The sequence below is a fragment of the Hirundo rustica genome, chromosome 21, assembly GCF_015227805.2.
Source record: "Hirundo rustica isolate bHirRus1 chromosome 21, bHirRus1.pri.v3, whole genome shotgun sequence".
NCBI lineage: Eukaryota > Metazoa > Chordata > Aves > Passeriformes > Hirundinidae > Hirundo > Hirundo rustica.
Window position 1 is genome coordinate 7247282 of NC_053470.1, and position 27887 is coordinate 7275168.

General features: G+C 44.5%; 1 protein-coding gene across 2 annotated transcripts in view; it reads left to right on the forward strand.

Annotated features, from left to right (window-relative positions):
* VMA21 (vacuolar ATPase assembly factor VMA21) overlaps nucleotides 1-2986 on the forward strand; it is a 66605-nt gene extending 63619 nt beyond the window's left edge. For both annotated transcript variants that reach the window (XM_058423244.1, XM_040084127.1), the window contains exon 3: nucleotides 989-2986. In XM_058423244.1, the coding sequence (XP_058279227.1) occupies nucleotides 989-1131 (143 nt within the window). In that variant the 3' untranslated portion in view covers nucleotides 1132-2986. The remainder of the gene's footprint in view (nucleotides 1-988) is intronic.
* The last annotated feature ends 24901 nt before the right edge of the window (nucleotides 2987-27887 follow it).

Below are 27887 nucleotides of genomic sequence, written 5' to 3' on the forward strand. Positions count from 1 at the left end.
GTCCTGATTCTGCAAAGCTTTAAAACTTAACTCCTGCAGTTTTAGGAAGTTACCTCCTTCAGAAGTGGGGAAGGAGGAAGAGAGAGAGCTTTTTTAAACTGTTAAAGCTTTTAAGAGCAGTTTGTGAGTGTATAACAGAGTTGTCCTGAGATGATTCTCCTTTGGTGTGTGCTGCTGTATGTAGTACATAGAAGGCTCAAAGCTTGTTAAGTAACTTTCAAGATCCTTTTCAGCTTTTTTTAAATTTAATTTGAGGTGTAGCAAGCCGAGCTTTAACTTTGCTGTGTCAGTTAATGGCGAGATCTGTCAGCACTGAAAGGATCGTCTTTGCAGGGTGATGGTTTTGGGGTGCTGTAGTATGTTTTTTGCTTTTGGGGAGACTTTGTTGGGGCTTTAAAATTAATTAAGGGAAACAATATTTCAGTGCTTGGTCTTCTGTTTTTTGAAGGCTTATTTTATATGAGATGCATTCATGTATCTTAATTGGTGGGGCATTATTGTTTTACAGTCTAAACATAGAAGGTAATAATCTTCTAAATTTAATTGTTCTTCTAGTGTTTTCTGTTTAGTGGCAAATTATTACAGAATTTTCCCCCTTCTTGCTCCCACCTCCCTTCCCCATTTTATTGCCCCACAAAGAGAGTTACATTTAGGAAAAAAGGATGTTGAGGTTTGTTTGGTGCTGGAAGAAAACAGAAAAAGTGAATGTTGTAGAACTCTAAGCTGTTGACATCAAATCTAACATCATCTATTTTACCTTAAATCTAATCAACATCATCTATTTTATCTTAAATATTGAATACTGCAGTACTGCTTTGTTCCAGAAATAGTCTCAAGGCCTTTAGCTATCACGGTGAATTCTGTGAATCATTTTGAGTTCAGACTTTAGTTCCAGGAGTAACTTTGGTCCTTAGGGAGAATTGTGACTTGCCATGTCAGAGTTCCTATCTCATAACTAACGCGCTTTTTTTTTTGTTTGTTTTCTCAGGTTCCTTGGGGATGTCTGACAGAGACAGCTATTTTTATGCTGCCATAGTCGCCGTGGTCACTGTCCATGTGGTGCTTGCTCTCTTTGTTTATGTAGCCTGGAGCGAGGGGTCGCGGCAGTGGCGCGAAGGCAAACAGGACTAGAACGAAGATCTTCTGATGGCCACAGACTGTAAAGCAGATGTTTCTTGTGAGCTGAAGGAAAAGCATTCTTCCAAACGTGTAATACACATGCACAAAGAGGAGGCTGGTGCCTCAGTTGTGGTTAAAATAAGACTTGTGCTCATCTTGGCTGTGTGCTCGTGTTTTCTGTAATGGTGATGGAAATTCTTCTTTAGCCAGCTTCTCCTGTGTTGAGCTGAGCAGGCCTTCACTTCCAATTAAAGTGGAATAATTACATACTTTTGAAAACTCCTGTAGCTACTTTTGCCATGTCTAGTATTTTTCTGGCTTGCTCTGAAAATAATACTGGCGTGAGGCAAGCATTACGTTTTCAAGGAATTAAATTGCTGCTTAAAAAAAGTTACATTACTTACTATCCAGCTACAGTGGAAAGGATGGAATTTCGCTTTGCTGTGAATAATTTCTTGATTTATGTGTGTTGTGGTTTAACCCCAGCCAGCAATTGAGCTCCATGCAGCTGCTCACTCACTGTGATCCCTCAGTGGGATGAGTGGGGGAATCAGAAAAGCAAAGTGAGAAAACTCATGGGTCAAGATAAAGACAGTTTAATAGGTAAAACAAAAGCTGCACACATAAGCGTGTTGGTTTTCAGTACAAATTCAAGCTATAACCCCATGGTAGCTGTTATGAAGAGAACTACCTCTATCCCAGCCCAAACCAACACAGTGGGATAGGTGTAATCAATCTATTTCTGTGTTTAGAAGTAATTTGAAAAACTCAGGTGATGTCTTTCTAATGTGAAATACATTTTTTTTTTCAATTATAATTTTTTATTGCAGTGTAAAATTCAATCTTTAATTTCCTTTTGAGAGAGCTGTGGTATTACACATTGCTCATCTTTCTCCTACAGTTTATCCTGATAATGAAAAGGAAAGGGCATAGCATATTATTTGGTATGTCTTTAGACAGGTATGTATCTCCTTGACATTTGCTCAAGTTGGATTTCCTATGGTAAAGCAGTGTCAGTAACAGTCATAAGCTGCTGTAATGGCTGGTAGGGGGAGGAGCAAAAAAGAAGCTGTAGTTCCCTGTTAATGGTGTCCTTTATGAAGCAGAGAACGCAAAAATGACCACATGGAATATTTTCTTCTCTTCGTAACTACTTACTCGTACACTGTGAAATGATACAATATGTTGATTGTTTTTTGGTTTTTTTTCCTTGGCTGTGTGTAGTCAAACCTTAGTGAGATTTTTGTGTTGTAAGATACCATGAATTTAATTCTGCTGTTTTGCTGTTGTTAGCAAGCTTTTTAATCTCTGGCTAAAACATTTTTCCCAAAGTTCCAGCAAGACAAACTTTCTTAACCCTGATGATGGCTGTTAAGCTGTTGTGCTTGAGGTCATTCTGTTAATTTGAATTTTCCAGTTTATTGCATTAGTTTAGCCTTTCTTGGAAGTTTCTTGCTTAATATGGGGCTTGGCATGGTTTTGGTGCTGCGTGCATCTGTGGTAAAACTTACATATAAATGAGGCAAAAATTGGTTATCTGTGCTGAGTGGCTTGAGAATTATGTCCCCCAGCCTCATTCCTGTCTTGCCCCAGGTGTGCACAAGCGTACGCACCATGGCACACTAATGCAAATCAGTTTTACACTTGGTTCCTGCCGTGTCACCTTTTCTCATCCAGAGCCCCGGTGTCAGGTTGCTGCTGGCAAACTGGAGAATCTTCTCAGAGTGCTTGAAGTGCAAAGTTAGTTTGTGTGTGGGCACATGGGCTTCCTGTTGTCCAGTGTCTGAAGTGTACGTTGTGCAGCAAATACTGCCTTTTAATAAAACCTACCCCGCAGTACAAGAGCCAGTAAACAACGTGTGCTGAACGCTTTTGGAATAATGTCTTCAATATTCCACATGTCGAGTACAGCTTGAAGCAAATATATAGCCCTGCTCAATAGCTTAGCTTTTTGTTTAGTTATTTATTCACAGTGGAGAATAAAGGAAGAGTTACACTTATGAAATAAAGTTGATTTGGTACTAGAAGACAGTGGGAGAAATGAATATTACAGAAATATAAGATGCTGGTTCCAAGGGAACACACCTGCTCTGTTCTATTAGCTGGGTCCTGTGCTGTCTGGTTTATATTTCATATAGCAGAATCCCTAGACACAAAGTCAATTTCCTAGGAATAACAGGAAAATAATTCCTTGTTATAACTGTTCAGTTAAAAAAAATCTGACAAGTTTGGTATCTGCTGTGTAATGTTGCAGCAGTTGAGGGTAACTGAGCTGAGCATTAACCCATCCATTGGAAGATCTTTGAGGGTTATGCTTTGATCCACAGCAGCATTCACAGTGAGAAAAGAGGCCCGGCCAGAGCCAGGTGCTGGTTTGATGTTTCTGTGCTGCTGAGTGGGAACAGTCCCCCAGGTAAAGGGTGCAATGAAAACAGCCTTGGAGGGTTGTTCCCCTGCAGCCGGGGGAGGTGCACGGGGAGCATTCCCTTCCCTCCCTCCTTGCCAGCAGCGGATAACCACCCTGGAGCAGGCTGTTCCTGAAGGACTGCACCCCAGGAAAGGGACCCACACTAGAGCAGCTTGTGAGGGACTCTGGGGAGGAAGGAGGGTGAAGAACTGACCACAACACTGTCCCCCTGAGGGGAGGTGGAAAGCTTGGGAGTAAAGTTGAACCTTGGGAGAAAGCATTTTATTTCATATCACTCTAGTCTGATTTGATGGGTAATAAATTGATTTCCCCAAACTGGGTCTGTTTTTCCCATGATGGTAGTTAGTGAATGACCTCCCTGTCTCAACCCAGGAGCCTTTTGTTACTTTTTCTCTTCCCTGTCCAGCTAGAAAGGGAAATGTTAGCACAATTTTGATGGGCATATGATGTCCAGCCAAGGTCAAACCCACCACATTTAAACTGATAAAATTGTGAAGAGATCAGAATTCTTCTTGGTTTGATGTTTTTTTTTATTTTGGAGACGTAAAATTTTTAACAGTGAGGTATTTTAAAGCAGTCCTGTTAAGTTTGTTAATTTTACTACCAGGATTGGATTTGAGACAACTCTTAAAAAGACAATTGGGAAAATTGCCTAAGTCCTTTTGTACTTCACAGTTGCCTGTCAATGGTCTGTCATGTGTTTGCATAAGTTGACAACTAGTTTAGGTAAAGCAAGCAATTGTATCTCACAGTGAGCAAATACCTTGAGACAGATTGCAGCAGAAATTTTCCAGAACGGTTTTCCAAGAGTGAATAGACAGTGGGGGAATTGGAAGGTGAGAGATCAGTGACTTTTCATTAGTTTTTGTCTTCTGTGCTTAACATCTGTGTTTTTTCAAATGCCTTCAGGACACTGTGGTGCTGGGTACCCAGCCTCTGAGAGTGTGCAGGTGAGTGAGCAGCTTTGGTTTGTGCTTAGGAATGCCTCACTAAATTCATTATTAACTGACAGCACTAAGAGTGGTCCAGAGCAAATAGTGATGGTGGTGATCATGCTGTTCACAGGAATTGTCATTGATTAAGGTATATGAAACAGTCTTTATAGTTCATTTGAAACAAAATAAAACACTGCCTACCTGTTTCCTGCATTGTAAGAAAGGGTCTAGTAATAACACTCAACATTAACAAAAAACAGAGGAAAAAAAAAAAAAAAACCACCAAGAAAACAGCCAAACGCGAAACCAACAATCCTACCCTCCAGAAGGCCCAAGCTCCTGTGTTTTTTTCACTCTCAGGCCGATTCCAGGCAGGAGATTGTGGATTTGCGGTGCTGCTAGAGCAGCACGACAAACTAGAGGGCAGGCTGGGCTACCTGATCCCTCTGATGGGCATGGGGAGGGTGTGGTGCTCACTGAGAAATTATGTTCTCACCTCGTGCATTGGTGAACAGTGAAACGTTTGATGTTACTGCAGTTTTGGTGGGTTTTAGCCTGCTGTGGCTGCTGTAGTTAAACAAACTCTGCTCAGGTTTCTGGCAGCTGGACAGGGTGTAGTGAGAGCATCAGGCGTGGTTGGTGCTAGTTCAAGTGAGTAAGAGATGAGAAAGCAAAGGGCCCTTATATAACCAACGGAGCCACACTTGTATTACAAAATACCATTTTTTGGGTATGACAAGTGTAGGTAGGGTGCAGCCCATGGGGCAAGAGCAGCAAGGTCCTGTGAAGCAAAGGAGTGACGTGGGGAGATGGGGTGAGGGCTGGAATGTGCTAGCATGGCTTGATGTATGATGGGGGCACCATATGTTTTGTTAGGAAGTGTTTACTCCACTGTTTTTCAAGGGATTATGCAGAACCATTGGACTGAAATACTGAATGTAAATAATACAAAATAGTTAGTTAATTCCATTTAAACTTCCAACTTAAGTTGTTCATAGGTCGACAGGTGTGCTGTGTGAGATCTGGGACACATTTATTCACTTTATCTTGTACAAAGCAGCGTTGTTACTGGCTCTGAGTCATCTTAGAGGGCATGGTTAAGCCCTTGGAGTGTAAATATTTCTTTAAAAATACCAAGGAGCAACTGCCACTCTAATGCTTCATTAGCTCAAATCAATTGTCAGTTTAAGAGTAATACAGAAGCTGCTTGTTTGAAGGTGACAGGGAGCAGAGCTTGTTGTGTCCCTGCAAGAGGAAGCCCTCAGGTGCTTGAATGGGGCTTGCAAGAAGAAATTGCTGTGTGATTCAGGGCCCCCAGAGTCATTCTCTTATCTGAAGATACCCCAGTGTCTGGATTTCTGAGCCGTTGGCGTAGAGCTCGAGTCTCTTTGTTAGGAGAAACACAGTGTTGTGTAACAATGCTGTGCTGTAAGAAAGGAAACAGAGGTAAGCTCTTGGGACTTGAGCTCTGTTTGAACCTAAGGCAGTAAGAAAAGGGATGGAGAAAATGCACGTGGATTCCTGCAGAAAGCAGCTTTTGTAGGTGCTGGTCTCCCAGTTCTGAAACCACAGACAGAGCCAATCAAGTTCCTGTTTCAAAAGGTGGGGATACAGACCAGGAAGCTTTGTGGGGAGGGATGCCCAGGGTGAAGAGCTAGGGGAGTTGAGTAGTTAATTTGGTGAGTGACTGGCTGAATGCCTGGGACAGAGATTTTTTTAGTGCTGGTTTGCTATCATGCCTCACAACTCTTTTTTCCTACCAGCTTTGGATGGGATGTTCTTGCTGAGATGATTCCCCTGTGTGCCCACTGTTTGGAGGGGTGATCAGGTGCTTACCTGCAGCTGTGCTCATAAAACAGTACAAACTGCTCACAGGCCTGCAAAAAATGCTGTTGCTGCTCTTAGTTGGCACATGAGACACTGTGGTTTAATAGTTTCAGTGGAAATGGCCCAGGGCATAGGCACAGGGGATATGTTATTAATTAAAACTAAATAATTGAAGAATGATTTATAAGTGAGAGTAGTAGCAGTCAGAGATTAAGAACAAACACTGCTGTGGGTGTGGGCCCATGCTGCAGGCACCATGGAGGAGATGTTTTACCTTTGCAGTTCTTCATTCTCGAGATGCAGTTTTTCTTAGCATGCTTCAGTCATTAATGCGGTTCTGCTGTTGTTAGAGATCAACTGCAAGTTTGGCTTCACAGCTGGAATGCTGCTCATTTCAGGGGAATGAGTCTTTGATGTGTAAGCGGTTTTGTGTCTGACAGAGAAGACAGAAGAACCCACTTTGCTCTCAAATCACATCACACTTTGAGCCCTTTCTTAGAATAATTCCTACAGAATTAGCAAGTGTTGGGTGATTCCTAATGTGAAACACTATGATAGAGCATAGAGTTTCCTTTACAAACTTGTGTTACGTCTGCAGTACAATGCTTATTTCTTCAGAGTAAAGTATGCCCTCACCAAAAAATTCAAATCACAGGTGATTCTGATCTGGGGGTTGGAACTGGTTTGATGGCTGTGTTAGATGCAGCTACCTATTTCAGTGTGGAGTGGCTGTGGCTCATTATCTGCAGGTTTTGAGACTTGGGTAGACACCAAATCATGTGTTTAACAGAGATTCCTCTGTTGGCCTTAATGCGTAAAGCTTCCAGTTTTACTTAGTGAAAACTGGACCTTGGGTTTTATATTTGAATTATGATGGCCTCTTTCTATATGATTATGATATGATATATGATATATGATATGATCATTATGCCAGTTCTTTTATTCCTATCTAGCATTTATTTCTAACCTGTTACAATTCTACAAACAGCAGCAAATGGCTCACTCCTTTTAGTACTTCTCCCTTTTAACTTTCCTTGTTAAGTGCTTTCCATGGAAGCAAATATTCCCTGTAGTGTGTTATCTCTTGTGATCCCTAGATAAGATTATGTTGAATTTTGTCGGGCAAGATGAGGCTTTTATAACACTTGATGGGTATTTTGCTTTCCTACCCATGTATTTTTCAGAATTGTTTGTTCTATCAGCTCTGATACTTTAGGCATGAAAACGGTGATTTCAGAGGAAAAAATTTACAGTTTTGTAGACTGGAAATTCCTGTGTCAGTTATCTATATGTCATGGGTCTTTTGGTAAGGAAATCTTAGAGACCCTCCTCAGGAATATGTGATGGATGCAGCTCTTCAAGATGCCTGCCCATGCCAAAATGCTGTGTTTGCTTTATATCAAGCTTATGCCGGGGATTAATTTGGAAGGAGAGCTGAGTGGCTTGTGAACTTTCTACCTCAGGTCAGCTGTGCTCTAACTGCACAGTCCAAATTGCTATTTGATTTTTGTGTGCTTTTTATGTGCATTTATGGGATAAATGATTTTTGTGTGCTTTTTATGGACTTTGTTCAAAAAAGTGAACAGGTAATTAATCTCAGCAGGTAATTTTGCAGAGCACCAGAACTAATTTGCTAGAGTGCTGTTCAGTTACAGATGAAGCAATGGAGTAATGTGTCTGATTACACAAGCATGAGTTCAGTTGATCATATCTGTGTGTGGATATAATACATGAACTGATTGACCAGGAAAGCAGACGAGAGTTATTTATTTAGTGTTGTCTCCTTGAATTCTGACAAGACAGTTTTCCTTCAGTTCAAACTCGGCAGTTTGCTCATCACAGAGATTCCTGTACACACTGATTGAGGAATTGGTGTGTTTGTAGAAGCCAGTGTGCTTCAGATTCCTGTGACAAGCAGGTGAGGCTTTGCATCATAAGGGAAGTCCCCTTGCCTGCATCCTGGCTTTTGGAGAATTAACAAGGACTGGTCCTGAATGAAAATGAGGTATTGGATGTAACAGTGCCAGAACTGCTGTGGTTTGGATGGGTAAGAAGACTTAACCATCAATAACAGGATGTCCTTTGCTTTCCTAGCAATGGGAAATCAGTATGAAGCCATCATTTACTCTTAACAGGCTTTGAAAAACACAATCTGTCTGTAATATTTCCTCAGGAAAAAATTCTGCTTTAAACTAGGCTTTTGAGACTTGATACAAATTTAAACTGCTTTAGCCAGAAAAAAAAGAAGAGCTTTTGGATAAAACTGGTGTTGTTGATGGATTTTCTTCTCCAGAATACACTGCATATTTATTTTGTGGTAAAAACAAAGGTGAGTATCACAGAATACTATATGTGCCAGCATTGTACAGTGTCCAGATACCACTTGCCTTGCATGTGCTGCCTGCTCTTGCAGCTGTTTCCAAAGAGCAAGGCAGCATCCAGCTGCACTCAGCCTTTATGAGCACACAGGGAGAGCTGCTCTCTGTCCCAAAGAAATCACCACACAGCAAGATGAGTGTGGCTAAAGGGATATTGCCAGCAAACACAGCAAACACGTCCAGGTGGAAGTGGAGAGGTGTTGTGTGCAGTTAGCACAGGATAACTCCTGGAATTACTGGACCTGGCCTAGGGTTACAGCACATCTCACCCTCAGAGAGGTAAGGAGATTCACATTGCTGGCTGTGGCAGTTCACAGGGTCAGAACTGGAGGGCAGGTGAGGGGACTGGAACTTGGATTTTTTACCCACTGCTCTGCCAGCAGTATCTGCTAATCACTAGCATCCATCCACAGGGATTTTCTAGGGGTTTTTTCTGGTGAGAATTTGAATCAGTGGATACCTGGACTTTTACCTAATTTTGCATAGTTTGACACTCTCTTCATGATCTGCAGACATTGTAGCTCATGCATTCCTTTCTTGTCACTTCTGAATATTCCATTAAACCCCCATTTTAGCTTTTTTTTGCCATTGTTCAGCTGGCTTTAGACTTTCAGGGTTTCTTTCAGGTACACCTTTTCTCCACGTCATCATTTCCTTCCACATGTGAAAACTTACAGTAATCAAAACGGCTCGTTGAAATTTGGACACCACTGGGGGATGGTGCTGCGCTTGAACGGTGCCATTCCATTTTCTTTTCAGTGGTGTTAGTGCTGGGCTTTTGTCCTGCTTCACGCTTGAGGAGCACATCCCTTCATGTGGCCACTGGGTTCAGCTGGGAATGGCTTCAGTGGTCAGGATCTGCATGTGGTGCTATCCAGGGTAAGGCTTGGCATGAGACAGGAAAAATACAGCAGTGAGCAAATGATAAAGGAATTAAACTAATATACAGTCCCTATTTTATCATGTATGCCTTGGGGTATGTGATTGTCTTAGTCTTAGCTCTAAGCAGTGCATTGTTTGGGAAAGTACATTCAGGCATGACTAATCTGCATTTGTCTCCCTCCCCCAAAACATTGTTTCATTTGAACTGTTTTATTTCTCCGTATTTAAAGAATATTCTTTCATAATGCAAAAGCTGTTTTTTAAATTTTTCTAGAACAATTGGTTGAAGTGTTTCTATTAATCTTTCTATTATTTAAGCACTTCTATCTGCAATACACAATAGAAACAAATGAATTGATTTTTTTTTTGAGACAAGCTTGCTTTATATCCTACAGAAACAATGACTCATGAGATTTATCCAAACCTCATCTGTATTCCTCCCCCAACTAATAAGTTAAATGTGAATTTTGTGTTTGTATTAAAAGCCAGCCTGTGTGTACCTCACCAGGGAGCTTGTTTGAACATGGAGTTCACAAGAGGAAAATTCCTTGCTGCAGTAAAACTGCTTCACAGGGCATTAAGGATTTTTTGCAAAGTTTGCTCCTTAAGTGAAGAAAACAGCATTAGATTTAATTCACTGCTCACACTGATCCCAGTCTGGTGTGCACTTCATCATGGTGCCACAAGGTTTGTGGTTCCAAGAAGAGAAGGCAGAAACCTGAAATGCTTTGTCTTTGGGCCTGTTAATCCTGCAGATGGACAGCATCAGGATGTGTAAGATTCTGCACTGATCTAGGATAAAAACCCCCTGTGTTTTTGTTCTGAAACAGTCCTGCAAATGATTGTGCTGGTCTAACTGAGAAGGGAGCGTGAAGGATGGGTGCAGGTGTTTGTAGTCACCACCTGCTGAAGCCCCATGGGGTGAGGAGATGCCCTTAGCTGGAGATGACTCCACATTATTGCAGAGAAGCTTGTTTAAAGCTGAAATAGGTGTGGGCTTGGACTCCATGGTGTGGATGGACCACGGGGTTTAGCTGGGAGGAAACAGCCCCCTGTCAGTACAGCTCACTGTGTGAAAAATGGCCAATTTCTCTGCAAAGCTGTGGATTTTGCCTTGGGCTTTTTAACTGAGCAAAGTCTTCTGGGCATCCAAGTAGTTCTTTTTGTTGAAAATCCGGATAGGATTGCAAAAGAAGCTTTCCAGAAAGAAATTGATATCCTTTACATGAACTTGTTCCTGTTTGGACACTGCTCACAAAACACTGCCCTGCCGATGTTGGGATAACTGGTATTTAACTAAGGAGACACTCATGAGATTGATTTTCTAGGAACAATAAAAGCTTCACACATAATTATCTCCTCCCTTCACCTTTCCCTAGGGAGGAGGGATGGCCTGTATTTGCAGAGGCTGCACAGTAGACATGTCTATTCTCTTTACCAACCAGAGCTAAAAGCCTCTTTCTGTAAAAAGGTTTTTGGGATTTTGCAGCACTTTTCTTTTCCTGGAACTCTCCAAAGCAAGTGTGAATGGAGTTCTTGATAGGTGAACCTCTAGAAGTGCGAGTGACACTGATCAGCAAAGGGTTAAGACAACAAGCATCTGCAAAATTGAAAGATGAAAGCAACCTAAACCATTTAATTTCACATTTTCTTATGGAGAAAAACACTTTGAGCAGAGACAGCATATGGAAGGAAGAAGAAAAACAGAACTGGGAAGTTGAACGATGCGTTGAAGCTCAGAGATTGAAGGCACCAGAGGGTAATTCATACTCCTGCCTTAAACTCAGTCAGAATTATGGTTGCAAGTGCAGTGAGCACCAGAAGCCTACATGAGAATTCTGCCAGAAATACGTTGGGCAGCTCTGTGAATAGGCAAGCAATGCCTTTAGTTTAACAGGTAATATTTACTTTCTCCCATCCCATCTCCAGACAGCTGCAAGAGAAAAATACTGTGATTCACTGCAGGCCAGTAGGCCAAGAGAGATTTTTAATTTTGTCTGACAGTGGATTTCAGCTGGCTTCTAAGGACGTGGTTTCATGGGCACTTCAGCACTAGGAGTGACCTAGGTGCAAGTCAGGCAGGGTTTTCTTCTGGGTGGATTTCTCCTGGCTGTTATTGACAGCTTTCCTTAATTTGATTTTTGTGAGTGATGTGTTGATTTGACATAGTCCTGTGTGTGAGCTGAATGTAATAGTCCAAATTTAAGACTGCAAGGTAAACAAATTCCCAATGCAAAAGGCAGTCTCAGAGACTTCCAAAGCCTTCTTATGATAAAAGTAATTTCAAAGTAAAACTCTGCGCGCTGAAAAATATTTAATTTCACAGAAAAGTAATTTAAGCAGCATGTATTTTGCAGATTGCTGGCGTTCCATACAACACAGTATTAATTTCCTTGTTCATTTGTAGGTGTCTGCTCATTAAGTAAGATCTTCTTTACAAAGTGTAGGGGATGAGTATATTTATTATGAGCTGATAATCCTTGTAACTCGTTACATTAAAATATAAATGGATTATATTCCGATGAGAAGCATGAAAGTGATTACTAAACTATGGAAATAAATGTGTTAGAACCCCAAATAGTGTCATAATCCTCTCAGAGGAAATTGCACCTCATTCGTTTATAATGGTATTGTGATTGGCTTTGTTTTAGTTCAACTTTTGAGTCAATGCTTCCATGAAATTCTCATGACTTGCCTTCCAAAATGACATCAAAGACAAAAGGAGAAAAACAGTCTTGACAAAACCAGGTCACTACATCAGCAAGAGCGGAGTGGGCTGAGCAGCTCTGCTTCCTAAATCAAAGCCTTGCTGCAGGAGCATCGCTGTGCCCCCATTAGCGTCACAAGTGCCCTTCTCAGCAGTGAGGGACCAAAAATTGTCACAACTGCAGAAAAAAAGGCTCTTCCTATCTCCTCAGAGCGCTGCTCTGCTGAAAGGAGGATGTGAAGGTCCTCAAGATATCCCTTTTGGGGGATGTCCTGGTCCTGGCTACACTTGGTAGCCGGGAATGCACGAGGAACGACGGCAGTAGCAGGTCCTTTGTGCCTGCATCAAGCAGAAATCCCAGTGAGGGATCTGAGGTGTTCTGCCAGCCCTGTCCTGCCAGAGGTCCTTTCATAGTCCTGGCCAAACTCCCAGGTGTGGGAGAGATTTCTAAAGGATGCACATCTGGACTGTGAGGGATATGTGCTGGCCAGAAGCCTATCTCAGTCTGCCTTCAGAGCAGGGAGCTGGCGAGAGACCATCATCTCCCTCTCCTGCCTCAGCTCCTGTGTGTCCCCAGAAGAGCAGTCCAGCGGGGGACAGAGAGGGGGATTGGATTGCACACACAGGGCCATGCCCAGTTTTGAAATTGCCATTTCATCAAAAATAACTCCATGGACGGTTTGACTGTCTGCAGTGGTGGTGCAGACCGAGAGTACACTCAGGAACAGGAATCCCCTCCTGGGTCCTGTGTGGCTGTATCCTCTTTTGTAAAGGGCCAATATAGTGTCTATAGCCAAACCTTAACAAAATAATTACAGCTTCCAGGGCTTGGTAATTAATGTCTGGTACAACCTACTGTAACCTGCTGCTGCTTTTACCTGTGCTTTGTGCAAAATGCTCGTTTGCTGCTTTCTGACGGGGAGAGGCTGACAAATCCTACAGGAAGAAGGAAATGTACTTCCCATCTTTTGGGGTTTTAATTAAATTAACTGCAGTGGCAGAAACGGCAAAGTGCCAGGGCTTCTCCTGTGCCTGAGCAAGCACTTAGCAGAGAGGGGCTCGTACAGGTGTTGGTGATCAAGAGCAGCATCTCTTCTGGCTAACAAGCCTCACTCTGTGTTGCTGATTACTTGATGAGAAAAACCTTCACCTGTGTCTGTGAGCGTGCGGGTGCCAGGGTTTGGTGTTTCCACCCGAGCAGCAGCTACAGCACACCGTCTCTGGCAGGTTTCACCAAAGACATCCAACAGCATGTGCAGCAAATGCTAATGGAAGCACATGGCACAAGCTTTGCTCTGTGTGTGGAACACCTCAGAGAAGATTTAACAGAAGCAAAGGGCCGTTCTGGGCCTTGGAATGTCGAGATGTGTGGTGTCTCCCAACGGAGCTGCTGCTGCCCGCTGAAACCTGGAGTCTGCTCCTGCACTTGGGATCCGGAGGCTGCAGCTCGCTGGCAGAGACATCCCAGGTTCCAGGTAACTCACAGAGGGGTTCACATCAGCTCTCCCCACACCCTTCTGCTGCCCTGCAAGTGCTGCAGGGGCGTGGAGAGCAGGCTCCTGGGCGTGCGTGGGTCTGTGCCCAGGGGAGGCTGGGATGGGACAAAGCAAATGCCGAGCACAAGCTGGCATCTGCCCTGATCCAACAGGTCATCCAGAGGAGGAAACTAGGGAAGGAGAAGAGAAACTTACTCTTTTTTTAGTGTTAGGAAGACCTGCCTATCTTTTACCCCATGCAAAATAGATTATTTCTATCACCTGGGACTTCTCTGTGTAGGATTTTGAGCACAGCAAGCTAATAACGACTGAGTCTCGTGGGGATTTAAAATGGAATTCTGGCTTCTTGGTGTAAATAGGAAGTGATAGTGTAGCATGTAGGAGGTCTTTAATCTTCTAGATTTATTACATTTTGTAGGATTATAATTGTTTGAAAGCTTTTTGTTTCATCTTGAGCACTGACAGAGGCAAGCAGGTAACTGGAGGTACACAAAAAGCATTTTAATGGGGCTTTTTCCTGAATTCATCTGAAGCCAAGCCCGCTCTGACCATAGCCCCACCCTCTCATCTGCATTTCGTAAGGGTATTACCGCTGTAATTAATAGGACTTGTATAACAGTACCTAATTAAACTCCGATCATATCGTGTAAATTTAACTTGATTATCATTAGCCTCAGTGAACTCGGCAGGAGATTAATCCCGGTGATTCACTCAGCACAGAGAGCACCAGCAGCAGCTCTGCCGAGGACCAAAACATTAATGAGCAGCAAAGCTCTGTGCCCCCAAACCCTGCGAGGTAGGTGTGGGTACCGAGAGCAGCACCGGTGTCGGGAGGGGTCTGTGCTGGGACTGGAGTCCCCCCATTTCCAAATTGCTCAGAGGCCCCTGGAACGCCAGCAGCCTGCTACGGCACCGCTCTTGAAATCACTGAATAAGGAGTCTGTGAGAGGATTATGGCTTACATAAGAGTTTTATGTCTGTCCTAAAGCTGCAGCCCCTGTGCGTTCGTGCGCTGTGTAGGGTGTCTGCCAGCGATCCACCGGAGCGTCCTGAATGGCTGCGAGCCACGTTTTGTTTAGGATTGTTACACATACGGGACCTGCTCCCAGTCTTACTGGGAGGTGAGGTTTAGTCTGTGGGAAGAGAGCACAGGCAATAATGTTATATTTCTTGTTATTAATCCCTGCGTGTTAAAATGCTGTATGGTTTGCTGCTGCGTGTTGTGCTGGAGAATTCTTTGCTAAAAAAAACCAAAACAAGCCTTTGGTACAATATTGGGGGGGTTCTGTATGTAGTTCCAAAGTACAGGGCATGGGGTTTGTCCTGTCTTTGGCTGAGCACATCTGTTTGTTTGCTGCTAATAATAGTCTAATCAATGGGACTGATCCCTGCATATTCTCTGTCTGACAGTAGCCCAGATGACAGCAAGAAAAAGGTATTTTGAACGTGTCACTTTTTCATTTGTTGTTGTTGTTGTTGCTTAATTCAAAGCAAAGAGAAAGTTTTACTCCTGTTTGCATGAATGGTCACATCAAACAGTACAGGAAAATCTAGGCCAAGCTGCTTTCAGTGGGCTAAGGAACATTATACCATTGCACCGCTTCCTTTCATGGTAGCAATGCCTCTTAAAAAACACCAGGCACCTTTGAACTGCCTTTGAAGCCGTTAGCTTTGCTTTCCACAGGTTCCCCGTAGCCCACCCTGCCCCCGGCTCACTGTGGCACGGCTGTTTTTGGGAGATGTGTCCGAGTGGGATGGGAAGGAGAGGGCTGAGCGCGGGGAGCATCCTCGCTGCCTGCAGAAATGGTGCTGCTTATGTAACAGCCTCGCTGGGAAACGAGGTGAAACTCTGTCAACTCTTCTGCAGGAGCTTTCAGAGGGTTTGGGGCTGCTGGCTGGCTGAAGGGTAGGTCAGGGGTGTGTTCCTCAGGGGGGGCTGTGTGTTGGGGGGCACACGCAGGCGTCGGGGTGTGAAGTGCTGAACAGGGGCTGCAGCGTTAAGGACTGGGATGTCGGTGCAGGCAATGGGCACCGTACCTGAAACAGATCATCTCAGGCTATTGTGAAACGGGTCTGGAATTTGTCTGTGTTGTTTGTCTGTTTTCTTCTAACATGTCTCAAACACAATTAAAAACAAGCTGTGCTTAAGCCACAGTGGCTTTCCTTTAATAGTGGTAATAATACTTTGTGAGAGAAGGCTCTGCTCAGGCAGGGAAATGCTTTGTATCAAATGATCCAGGATGCTGATGCTGTTCAGAACTTGCTGGGGCTTTGCTGTTGTTTTAGCATTTGCTATTCTTTCTTGCCATTGCAGCACAGTTGCTGTGTTTGCTTGCCCGAGTGCAGATGTTCATGCCGACTGATGAGTGTGTGCTGGATGATTGTGTCCATGACTGCTGGATGTCCCTGTCTGTTTTAAGGCTGGGACTGAAGGTCTGGCTGTGGCAGAGGTTCATGCTGACTGGTGAGTGTGTGCTGGATGTCCCTGTCTGTTTTAAGGCTGGGTCTGTAGGTCTGGCTGTGGCAGATGTTCATGCTGACTGGTGAGTGTGTGCTGGATGTCCCTGTCTGTTTTAAGGCTGGGACTGAAGGTCTGGCTGTGGCAGATGTTCATGCTGACTGGTGAGTGTGTGCTGGATGTCCCTGTCTGCTTTAAGGCTGGGACTGAAGGTCTGGCTGTGGCAGATGTTCATGCTGACTGGTGAGTGTGTGCTGGATGTCCCTGTCTGTTTTAAGGCTGGGACTGTAGGTCTGGCTGTGCTTGCCACTGCCATGGAAGAGTTACTCATATGTGCAGCACTCTCGTGGAGCTGCTGTCAAACGTGCGTCTCAGGGCAGAAAGTAATCTTGGTTTGCAACAAGATGATCAAAAAAGGAATGCCTGAGCTCTTCAGGGTTATATTGTGGAAGCTGTGTTTGCACTCTAAGTACTGTATGAGCTTCAAATCCCTGAGAGCTGCTGGGGGAACTGGTTTCCTTGCAGAGACAGAGGGGCTGTGCATCCACAGCACCGGCAGCTGTGAGCTCAGAGGATTCCAACAGCAAGAAACGGAGCCCAAACGAACCTAAATAAGCAAGGGGTCTGAATTATTCTCAAACAGAAATGCTTGTTCCTGAACAGTCAGATGTCTGAATCCAGAGCAGCCTCAGGCCACGGGACTGGCACTGTGAGGGTGAGCGTTGTCCTGAAATGAACTGTGCAGCAGAAAAGTCGCTTGGTGTGAGATACAGGCTCGTATTCCCTTGGGAATGAGAATCTCTTGTACTCAATTTTTAGACTCCTTTTTTGTTACCTTCTAAAAGGCACTCGATGTCACAATTCCTGTCACTTTGGCTTGTGCATTTGTTCCTTGTGATGTTCAGCTGGAATAGCAGCCTGCCAGGGCCCACATCCTTTATCCTAGTTCATCTTTGTCCTCTTTCTCTTGCTGTGCTTGAGTCCAGTGGTCCCACAGGTCTGGCTGTTCCCTGGCTGGTTGTGTGGCCTTTGTGTGAGAGACGGATGGAAACACAGAGACTGGACCCGAGGTGTGTGAGAGATGGATGGAAACACAGGGGCTGGACCCGAGGTGTGTGAGAGATGGATGGAAACACAGGGGCTGGACCCGAGGGCAGCGTCTCGCTCCAGACTCAGGGGAGCTGCACAAGGACTGCCTGCCACGCTGGATCTCTGGGGTCATGGGTGGTGGCAGACCTGTGGTGCCCGCTTCTTTTGCATCTCCCCATTTCTAAGGCTTCTGGTGTGTTGCTGAAGTTTTGCAGGGAGCAGCTCCCCGATGTTTTGTACCCCCGTGCAGACACCCAGGAGGGGCTCTTGTCCTACTGCCTTTGGTGCAGAGTTTAGCTCCAAGCTGCAGCCAGCGACAGTCTCCACATGCAAACCTCAGCAGCAGGATCAGAGCCACATTTCTCAAACTGACAAGGAAAATAAAGGCTTTTCTTCTGTGGGGAGGGGAGGAGAGGACCAGAATTATTTCTAACCTTCTAATAAGCCCCTAAAGTAAACAACTAAATGTTCTTCCATTTCGGTGTAGCTCTTGGAAAGTTTCCCAGGACGTCTTTAAAGAGCTTGTTGTAAAATACTGGGGTGTTCTTTCCTCACAGGTGTGTGTGAAAACAAAAACATTTCACTTGGAATTATTACAGAATTACCTGGTCTTGGGATTACTGTGAGGAGCTTTGGGAAATCATTCACCTGGGCTGTGTTACGTGGGAAGTGCTGCTGCCATGCAGGTTTGTATAGCAGGGGAGGCAGAGGTTCAGAACATGATCTTGCCTGCCTGGCTTTAAATGGGAAATTGTAGGGGTCCTTTTTCAGCAGTGAAGTTGGTTCTGTTCTTTAACTTGAACCTTTAGCATAAAAAGGAAGGCTTTACTACAAATAGTATTGTTTGCAACAACCTCATGGGCTCTGGCAATTTTATTATTTTTTCTAGCTGAAGTATTTCATTGCAGGAATCAACAGAGAATTACTTCCAAACTTGTTTTAACATTGTACCACAAGCACCTGTAGATAGGAAGCAGAGGTCTTCCTCTGCATCCTTCTCTGTCTACCTGCCAGAGCAGTCTGGCCCTTACCTGCTGCCACAGAGCACCCTGGGGAGGGTGCAGAGCCCTGCCAGGGAAAAGGAGCGCTGATCCTGATTCCCTGGGGAGCTGAGCCCCAAGGCAGGCCAAGGAATTGCATTGTTTTCATTGATTCAGGTAACCTTTTCATTAGATTACCATCCCCTTCACAGACTCAGGGGCCAGAGTAATAAAGGTAATGAAGGATGAGTGATAAAGGCGAGCACAGATGCTTTTCTATCCTAGTCGCTCTGACAATGCTGGTCCATTGAACCTGTTTGCTGTTTGGACCTCATCTTTGTGACAATTCGATTTTGGACCTTCAGAGGTGTGTGAATTGGGAGCTCCCCTGCTCAAAGCCCTGCTTCAGCTGGATGGGAAGTGCTGTGCTGGGCTGTATGATTATTAATAAGCTGATTTTGTTGGAGAGGGGAGCACCACGTCTGAGCTCTCGTGGCAGGCTGGATAATGATATTGGCCAGCGAGCAACTGTCACTTTTGCTACATCTGTCATATTGCGAGTAATCTGCTTACAGCATGCCGTGAAGGTGGGCAGAGAGACGGGCTAATCCACCTCAGGGCTCTACCCAAAGCGAAATTTGGAGTCTGCTTTTCTCAGGAACGCAGTTATCCCTTGGAGACTGTTGTCTCAGAAGCACAGAGAAAGCTGAGAACCTGAACAGGCATCAGTTTAACTGAGTAAACTCCATCCCTGTGTCAGCTTCAGGTCTCCTAGACCCTCATTCCTGAGCAATGATAAAATTGGACTTCTGAGGGCCAGAAGTGACACGGAATTTGTCAGAAAACACGTCCTTGCACATTGCTTGAAATGCAGCACAGATTCGGAAGCAAATCTGAGGATTTTGTTATGTAGAAAAGGGGAATGAGTCCTGGTCAGCAGCACTGGACTCTCAGCAAAGCTTTCATGGGTGGGAGCCGTGGAAGTAGCACACAAAGAGGCTCTTGGTCATCTCTTTCCATTTCCAGTGCTGCTAATTGCAAAGCTGGAGACCGCAGTGGGAGCTCGCCTGCAGCAGTGTGGGTGCAGCCCACGGGCTCTGGGGTGGCTTTGGAGAGGCAGGAGGGAGAGGACGGGCACCCACTCGTGCTGACACCGTCCTGCACCACCTCCTGCAGATGTTCAGCCCTAGGCTGTTCTTCCCCCTTGCTGTGTTGGGCATGACTGTCTCATCATGCTCCTGCAGTAGGAGAGCAGTGCATTCCTCCTAGGTTCCTCTTTCTCTTTTTACAAGTGAGACTTCACCCGTGCACAACATTTATTTTTTTTTTTCAGAAGCAATCCCCCATTTTGGCCTCGTTTGGCCAAAGTGCGTAGCAGTTCCTTGAATTTGAGTAGATAAATAATCATATTGATGGGGGTGCTGCTTAATATTAAACTAAGTCTGTTGCTGAATCAGGTCCTTGATCTTTGGCAACCTTTGTGCTACTAAAGTATTTATACCTGTAAACATTAAATAGTAGATGCAGTTTCTTCAGATAACACTGCAGCATATGGGGCACAGGGCTGAATTTTATGGGGCAATAAAGCTCAGTGCTGAACACTGGGAATTGTTTCCTCTTCACAGGCCTTTATATCCGCTTTTAACAACTGTTCCCCCGTGGCATTTAGTAGTTTTTAAGGACATCCTCGTTCCCCTAAAATTGTCCTATCCCCTACACCGTGCTCCACAGGCAGAAGGTGTTTGCTGGCATTAGTGTCTTTCCTGTGGTTGCATGAGAAGTTCCACATGAGATTGGAATACTGATTTAATCTGGGACAGGAGATCATGCTCAGGATTTGAAGGCTGTCAATGAGAATATGAGTTTTTGCAAGGATGAGGCTTGCAGTGAGCTTCAGGAGATCCCACAAGGGGATCCACAACAGTCAGAGGCAGAGAGGTGCCTACATGACTTACAGCTTAGGAAAGCAGGTTTAAATGCTATCAGGAAAAGGAGATGGGAGATAAACCGGACAGCTTATTAAAATCATTCAGTGGCAGGGCTCTGGGTTCAGTGTGGAATTCCTGGTGGAATTCCTGGCTGGCAGCCCACCGGTGCTAACAGTCATCACAGGCCCCCAAACACAGAGCTGAGGTGCCTCCATTTCCTGCAGATTCCAGGGAGCTGTGGGGCTCACTGGTGCCCATCACAGGCAATAGGTGCCGTGCCACCAAGGATCACAGTGGTCTGGGGTGTCTGTGTGATGCTGTGTCCCCCTGTCATCTGTTTTATGCTCAGACGTGCGTCCTGGTAATTTCTGTGGCTGCTTCTGGAACTGTTCAGCTTAGCTCTGGTCCAAAACACCAGAATTTCACCAGGGTGTTAGAGAGGGAGGCTGCAGGGACGCCACATCCCCGCTCCAGACCTCAGGAGAAGCCGAGGGGGGCTCAAAAATCCATCAGCTTTCTCTGCAGCAGGAAAGTTTTAATATCTAAAATTATGCATTTATTTTCCTGTGCCTGCATGCACTCTGTGTGTTAAACAAACAGGGTTTTTTCACTTTTCTCCAAGAAATTCCTTTCGTTTGGTTGGGGCAGGGAGGGCCCAACCCCACCTGTTTTTAGAGATGTTCATTTCAGGACGTTTTCTCCTATCTTGTCTCAAACAGAGACAAACTCACGAGTAGCTGGTTTAGGACTAAGGCAGGCAGTTCTGCCTTCTGCTCCCTGCAATCCCTGCTGCATTGGCACAGTAGTGGCAAAGTAGCTGAAAGCTGATCTTTATAAAACATCTCCCCACGCATTAGCTTTCAGCCGCGCACGCCTGATTTTTCACGCAGAGGAGGTTGGGAGTGGCAGAATTGCCTTTTCAAGGGTGAGATTTGCTCGTGAAGCTGCAGCCCGAGGGCTGCTGAATCAGGCTGCTTGTAAAAGTCAGGAGCATTTTTGACGTGCGAGGTATTTGCGTTCCCTCTTGAGGCGTTATAACGAGGATGGAGCGATGGCGTCGGGGAAGCGGGGTCACGGAGCAGAGCGCTGGGAAAGCGCGTGCCCGGCTCCTCTGGTGCTTACCTGGGGATGTGTTGTGGTTACTGACTGCTAAACACAGCAAACCTGGGGCTGCATCATCCTTCTACCAAATATCAAAAGGTTTGTTGCGTCTTCCTGCAGAGCGCATCCCTGTAGCCTTAGCCAGGTGTGATTTAGAGGCTGTTGAAAAGCACAGCTCTGTTACCGTCACAGCGCTTTTATTTCATTTTACCTACAGGAGGAAGTGCTTGTTGAAATTAAGTTTTAGTTCCCAAAGGTGAGGGTGTTTCTAGCTGGAATGGTACCTGTGAGCTCACGTAACTTTTTTTTGAGGGCAGCAAGATATTTTGTGGTAGGGTTTTACATTTGGTTTGTGTGTTCTCTGCAGCCTTCACCACCATGGAACTGGGGAAGGGGTTTGGATGGTTTTAACAATCACTTAGGAGGTGATGGACGGTCTAAGGGTTTGAACACGCTTTAGATGACGCTTTGGTATGAGGCCTGTGAGGATGAGAATGCTGCAGTGCCACTGGAGAGATCCAATTTATGCCTGAAAAGCATTCCCCAAATTAGCCCAGCTACCAGACAGGGGCTCCACCTTGAAGGCATTGTTGGGGAACCCATGAGAAGTGCTGGAGGGCACCCCAAGCAAGTGATCTCTTGGAAACTGGACCCTTTTCAGGCATTTCAGTTTGGATGTCCTGAGCCACTTGTCACAAGTTTAACAGTATTTATCTCAGGCTCATCTGTCCGTGGGTGTTGGGGATTTTTTGAGGAAATTACTTTAAAATAACATTTCCCCTGTCTAGATCTTTATCACTGTTAGAAGGGATCTCACTCTGCGTGTGAGCTATTGCTGGCTCCCACGGGCATGGCTGTTTTCACACAAGTCAGGATTTTTTCCTGGAAGGTGGAAAGGCAGGAATTGCTCCTCTGGCACGTTATGGGGGACAATTCTGCAGCCAGCTTTGTTTTTCTCACTTACCTGTAAGTCCTCACTGGGCTCAGATACCAGAAGGTATTTCTGCAGTTCTGACAATCTGACATCCTCCATACCAGGCTAAAGCTGTTCATTTTATTTGGGGTGGTTTTGTTTGGTTGGTTTGGGGGAGATCTGGAGCCTGTTTGATGTTTTTGAGCTGGACGCTGGGGTTAAGGCTTCTTCCTAAAGGTACTAACCAAGGAAACCATGTTAGAAATAACACAGGTACCGCTTGCAGTCTTGCTTCTGGTGAGGGATAACTGCTGGAACACAAAACCCGTGATTGAATTTTTTGGTTGTGCAGCAGCACTTTGCTGAACAGGGATGAACCTAAGCATGAGTTTAGTTTCACTACAGCACTTGCTGAATAAGAGTCTGAGTTAATAACATCAAGTAATATCTGGTGCCAGAACTGCCTTCAGCTATGTAGGAAATTCAAAGCTATATTTCTCAAGCCCATTGCCCTGCAATGCCAGGAGGAGGAATTCACTTTGCATTCACCAAAGCTGAAATTTGGTGATTGCTTTGCAGTAACAATGCACTGGGTGGCAGTGCTGTTGGAACAGAAGCTACCATTGGTGTTTGGAAACAGCTCTTGTATGGAAGAAAAAAAAGGCTCTTAAGACATTCTTCTGTGAAATAGCTCCAGACAAAGCACTGAGCACACAGCAGTGTGTAGGAGAAGAAAAATGTGCATTAAGTCTTCTTTATCTGTTGCATGAGTAATCAAAACTTATGTAAATATGCCTTCTTATAAACTGTATTTATCTTATTCTTATAGAGGAAGCAGTGGCAATGCCTCTGTCTTTCAGGAGTGTAGATAAGTAACATTGCATGTCCCTTATCCCTGCGGATCACGGGAAAAAAAGAAACAAATGGAAAGCAATTCCCCATGACCGTTACTTGGAAACTTTAACCAAGTCCCAGACCCTCTAATCCAGGATGGCAACGCTATCAGGTCTGGATTTGAAAGACAGCTATGAGAGTGTGAATAACCTGTCAGTTTAAGATGATCTTCCTATTTTTTATTTTATTTTGTCCACTGGTATGTTCTGCTTGTGCTTCAGTAGGAAGATGATGTGAAGGTTAAAAGGCTTTGCTGGTAGAGCTGCAATTTTCTTGAAATGTGTCTGAACTGGCCAGAGGAAAAAGGATCCCAGATTGTGTTGGTTCAAGTTCAGAAAAAGTGCTGTGACAGCCTGCCAGCATGAGTCATGTATTTTGGGAGTGTTTGTGCTTCCTAGGCTGTTCCCCAATAGAAGACACTTCTCTTTTGGACAACTTTCAGCCTTGTGCAATCAGTCCATCTGCTTTAAAGATAAATATATGTGCGTTAATAATGAGAGGGATACTAACAGATTGACATTTCATGGGATTTTAGGGATGAACCCGTCTGCTGAAGTCAGAGGCAGTTTTGCCATTAACAAGTGTGTTTGATCACGGCATAGTCCAAGAGTGCAATTGTCTTTATAGGCTAGAGTTATCTAAAGGCATTCTGTAAATGTCAAACAACATTTGACTGGGGTTCCTCATGCATTATTTTGTGAGTTACTAGGGTTTGGAAACTAGATTTTAGAAATCTATCCACATGTGGAATACTTAGAAATTCACCTAAAGGTAAATGAGTGCCAGACCCGATATTCCGAGGTTTCCAGTGCCTGGATTTTGAGAGCTGCAGTCTTTTAAAGGGCTGGCATCTCCAAAGAAAAGAGGATTTTTTTTGCTGTGATGTACATTGAGCTTCGGAGATGGTTTTGTATTTTGGACCACCCTTTCAACCACTATGTTACAACCAATAAATCACCCAGGGGAAAAGCCTGAGGTATTTGATGTTGTACCAAAGTTCTCTGGTGCCACAGAGCCTGACATCAGGCTTGTGGGTTTTATCCCAGCTGTCTCCTTCCTGGTGTGTTTGCCTGATGTTTGAACTCTGGGGAAGTTGACTCAGAGGATCCTGGAGTTTCAGCTCTGGAGTCCAGGAGAGCAGAAAGGATGTTCTTGGCTCCAGTGCCCTAACTGGCTTGTCCTTTGTCTAGGACGGCACAATTTATTCTTTCCAAGCAAATATTTACTAACTAAACAGCGGGGGAGAGTTCGTATACAATTTGTTGGCATTACGTCAATAAAGATTTATCCTGTTGTGTGTTTTAGAAGTTTAATTAACATGAGCTTTGCAATACGTGCTGGAAAGTAAATAGCAGGCGCATCTTTTATTTACTTGGCAGAAGAGTAATGCTTCTTTAGAGGAAGATATGAAAGCTTTTCCTCCTGCATGCAACTCTGTTCTCTGGTACCGTGCAGGCCACTCCTCACTGCACACACTTCTTCAATCCCCTGCATATCAGGCTTAGGGGAGGCTGAAGTGCTGCACAGATCTCACAGTCAGCCTTTGCACGGGGAGTGGGTTTTATCCCACTGTCTGAACACGGTGCAAACAAGCAGTGAGACCTGAGGCTGAAGGAGGTGATCCACTCCCTCCGTTTGGCTGTCGTGCAGAGCCGTTTATGGAAAACAGATGCACTGGGGCTGCTTGGTGGATTTTATCATGTTAGCGATCAAAAATACCCAACATGAGCAGAATCTCCACAGCTGAGCTGTTTTCCTTTGGAAGGACTTCCAGGCTGGGAGCTTGGCCGTTCACTGAATTATAAATCCCAGCCAGCAGCGTTTTACAGTGGAGTCCTGATGTAACCTTTGGCAGAGAAGCACGGACGACAGCCGTGTGAGGAGGTCACTGTGCTTTCGGTGCTGTCTGCCCTGTAATCACCCCCATAACCTATGTGCTCTGTGGTGATACACCATTCCCTGAGGTCTCCCCTTGTCTGGTCCTGGGGCCTTTGCAGATTATTTCCGTGTGAGGTTTCCACTGGGGATTCCAGGGGGATCAGTGGTGGAAAGTCACTGCCAGCAATGGGAGCTGTAGTTAGAGGTAAGAAATCACGCCTTACCAGAGCTGTCAGCTCTGTGAAATTTTAGCTGTCTGACCAAGGAACCTTCATTAAATTCCCTGGAATTGCCTGCACGCTCAGGGCCAGTTATAGGAGTGCATGTCTTCAGGACTGGGCTCAGCTGGAAAGGAGAAAAGTCCTGTCCTGGGAGAGGTCTCTCCAACGTGATCATATCCTGGACTCACAGAAAGGTCTCTTCTTACTCAACTGCATCCTCCAGTCTACTGGAAATGTTCTCATGCTTCTTCTGGTCCTTTTGATGTAACATCTCCCATCTGCGATAACGATGTCTTTGAACTCCCTTTTTTTCCAAGACAGCTTTCATAGTTTCATAATCAGCTAAAATATGCATAGGCACTAACTTCCCTATTAACGTAACATTTGTGACAGGCTTGACAACAAGAGACAGATTTCTTGTTCATGGTCAGCCCTGTTTGGCTGAACTGAGCACAACAGCCAAACTTCTCTTTTCTCAGTACTTCTATTAGTGTGTGACTGACCTTTCCCCCTCCTCCATTCCCATTCCTCTTCCCGTTTTGTTCTTCAGATATCATTTAAATGATGTTTTGTGCAAGTTAAGTTCTGTAGAAATGCTATTGATTGCTCTTCTGTTCAGATTTGTGCACTCTGTTACTCTAAGGCTTCAGACTGATGAACAGGTTTCTAAAGCCCTGAGGCAATGACTGTTTTTCCAGGCTGACACTGCAGAAGAGTGGAAGTATATTTTTCCCAAGGTTGTGCAAGGATAGGCGCAGTGTTTGCTAATTGCCCCTCATCTCCCCACACACCTTTATTGCCCTGCCACTGTGACCAGGTTGTTGCTGCTTGGTTTGTTTGTAGCCATCCCCTGCACTTTGATAGAGAAATTGCAGTGGGTGATGGGTTGTTTTTTTTTTTCCTCTGGACCTCTTTAAAACTCTCCTTTCATCTGCCTCCTGATTTTGCTCTGCCTATTGAGATTTCATGTATTCTGGGGGGCTGGCACTCCAGATGTTTTCGTGACAATGGTGTCTTTATCATCAGGATTTCATAATTAGGCAATTATTTTTTTTACAATACAGTCATTCTGAGATTTTTGTGTAATAAGCAGTTAGATACTATAATTTTCTAGAAATGCCTTTTTTGTGTAAGTATGGATTAGAATGGATTTTAATTTTACAATTTCAGAGATCTAAATTAGACATTGTAGTAAAGAGAATTTACTCCTTATTTCTATTAGAGCATTTAAGTTTGTGTTGTGCTTATGCCAGCCAGAGTAAAATAGTTCCATATGTTTTTAATCTTAGGTTAATACTGCTGGTGAAAGAGATGGTGGGAAAAAGGATTGTGATGATGCAAGAAAATGTAGCTAGAATTTTTAAGATACTGCAGTGCCCTGTCCCCTCCTGCTCTACAATGGGAAGTCCAAGTGTCAATAGAAATAGAATCGTAGTCAGTTTGAGCCAGCTGGAAAGTGGAACAACTTCAAGACACTTTGTTCTGATCATTTCAGCCGCTTCTTTTTGCATGTAGCTGGAATATTCGACCAAAAGTAATTTAATTTCTGCCTCTTCCTATTTTGTGTGTGTGTGTTTCAGCTGAGAGGTGCAGTGGAAGCAACTGCCTGCGAAAATGGGCACATTTTAGTAAAGAATCATTTCCCATCGTTTCCCTAAAGAGCTCCCTTTGTAATGTCTCTCACTCTGTCTTACCCCTCATTTCTTTTCCCTGACGTGCAGTAAAATATTAATCCTTTCAAATGTTAAGGCTGAGTTTAGTCTTAGTTTATGTTTTACTTCTTAATGGCAAGTGTTAAACGCTGGTTTCTAGGGATGTTGACGGTGGCAGATAGAGTTGCAAAGAGCACTGGATGAGCATGGTTTCTGCTTCTGTGCTTTTTCATCTTTGTGGTAGAAAACTGCCTGAAAACTTCATTCCTAGTCCATCTCCATGTGTGTTCTGATGGGAAAACTCCTGATGGCTTCAGACAAACAAAGTGCTTTGAAGATGTGTAGATGTTTTGCTGAACTTAAGCAACTGTTAAGCTTAACTCCTAAGCTTAAACATTTCTTAAGCAGGGACTGTCTGAGGATGTCAGGTGCCACAGGTTTCTTCTCTGCAGGCTAGCAACACTCTGCCCAGGTGCAATTCCACCAGTGATGCCACTCCTGTCACTAAAAAAAGAAGATAAGCTATGTATATATTGCAGGAGAAAATCCCTCGTAGCCCATGAGCTGTCCTGGAGCAAAGGGATGCTGCACATCCTTGAGAACATATCTTTTTCTGCCATATTTAGCGTTCCCCAAAATCCTTTACTCACCTCATCAGAGGTAAAGAAAGTATGTGAGCATGGGGTCAGCTTTGGTGACTGCAGGAAAGACTGTGATGGGGGAGAAATCTGGGGCAGCAAAGAGAGGAAGGGGAAGACAGAGGCCACCCCAGAGGTGGTGGTTGCTGCTGTTGCCCTGTTGAAGGGAGAATGGATGTGGAGAGCAGTTTGGGGCAATCACAGAGGTCCTTAAGCCTTTTCTGCCTTTAAAAACTAAGCTGTGGTATTTTCTGAACACCACATCAGTCAGGCTGAAGGAGCTGGGGTGAAAAGAGCTGAAGCAGCACTGCAGAGGTGGAACAGGGGTCCTCCCTGAGGGGTTCCTTTGGACAATTTCTCTGC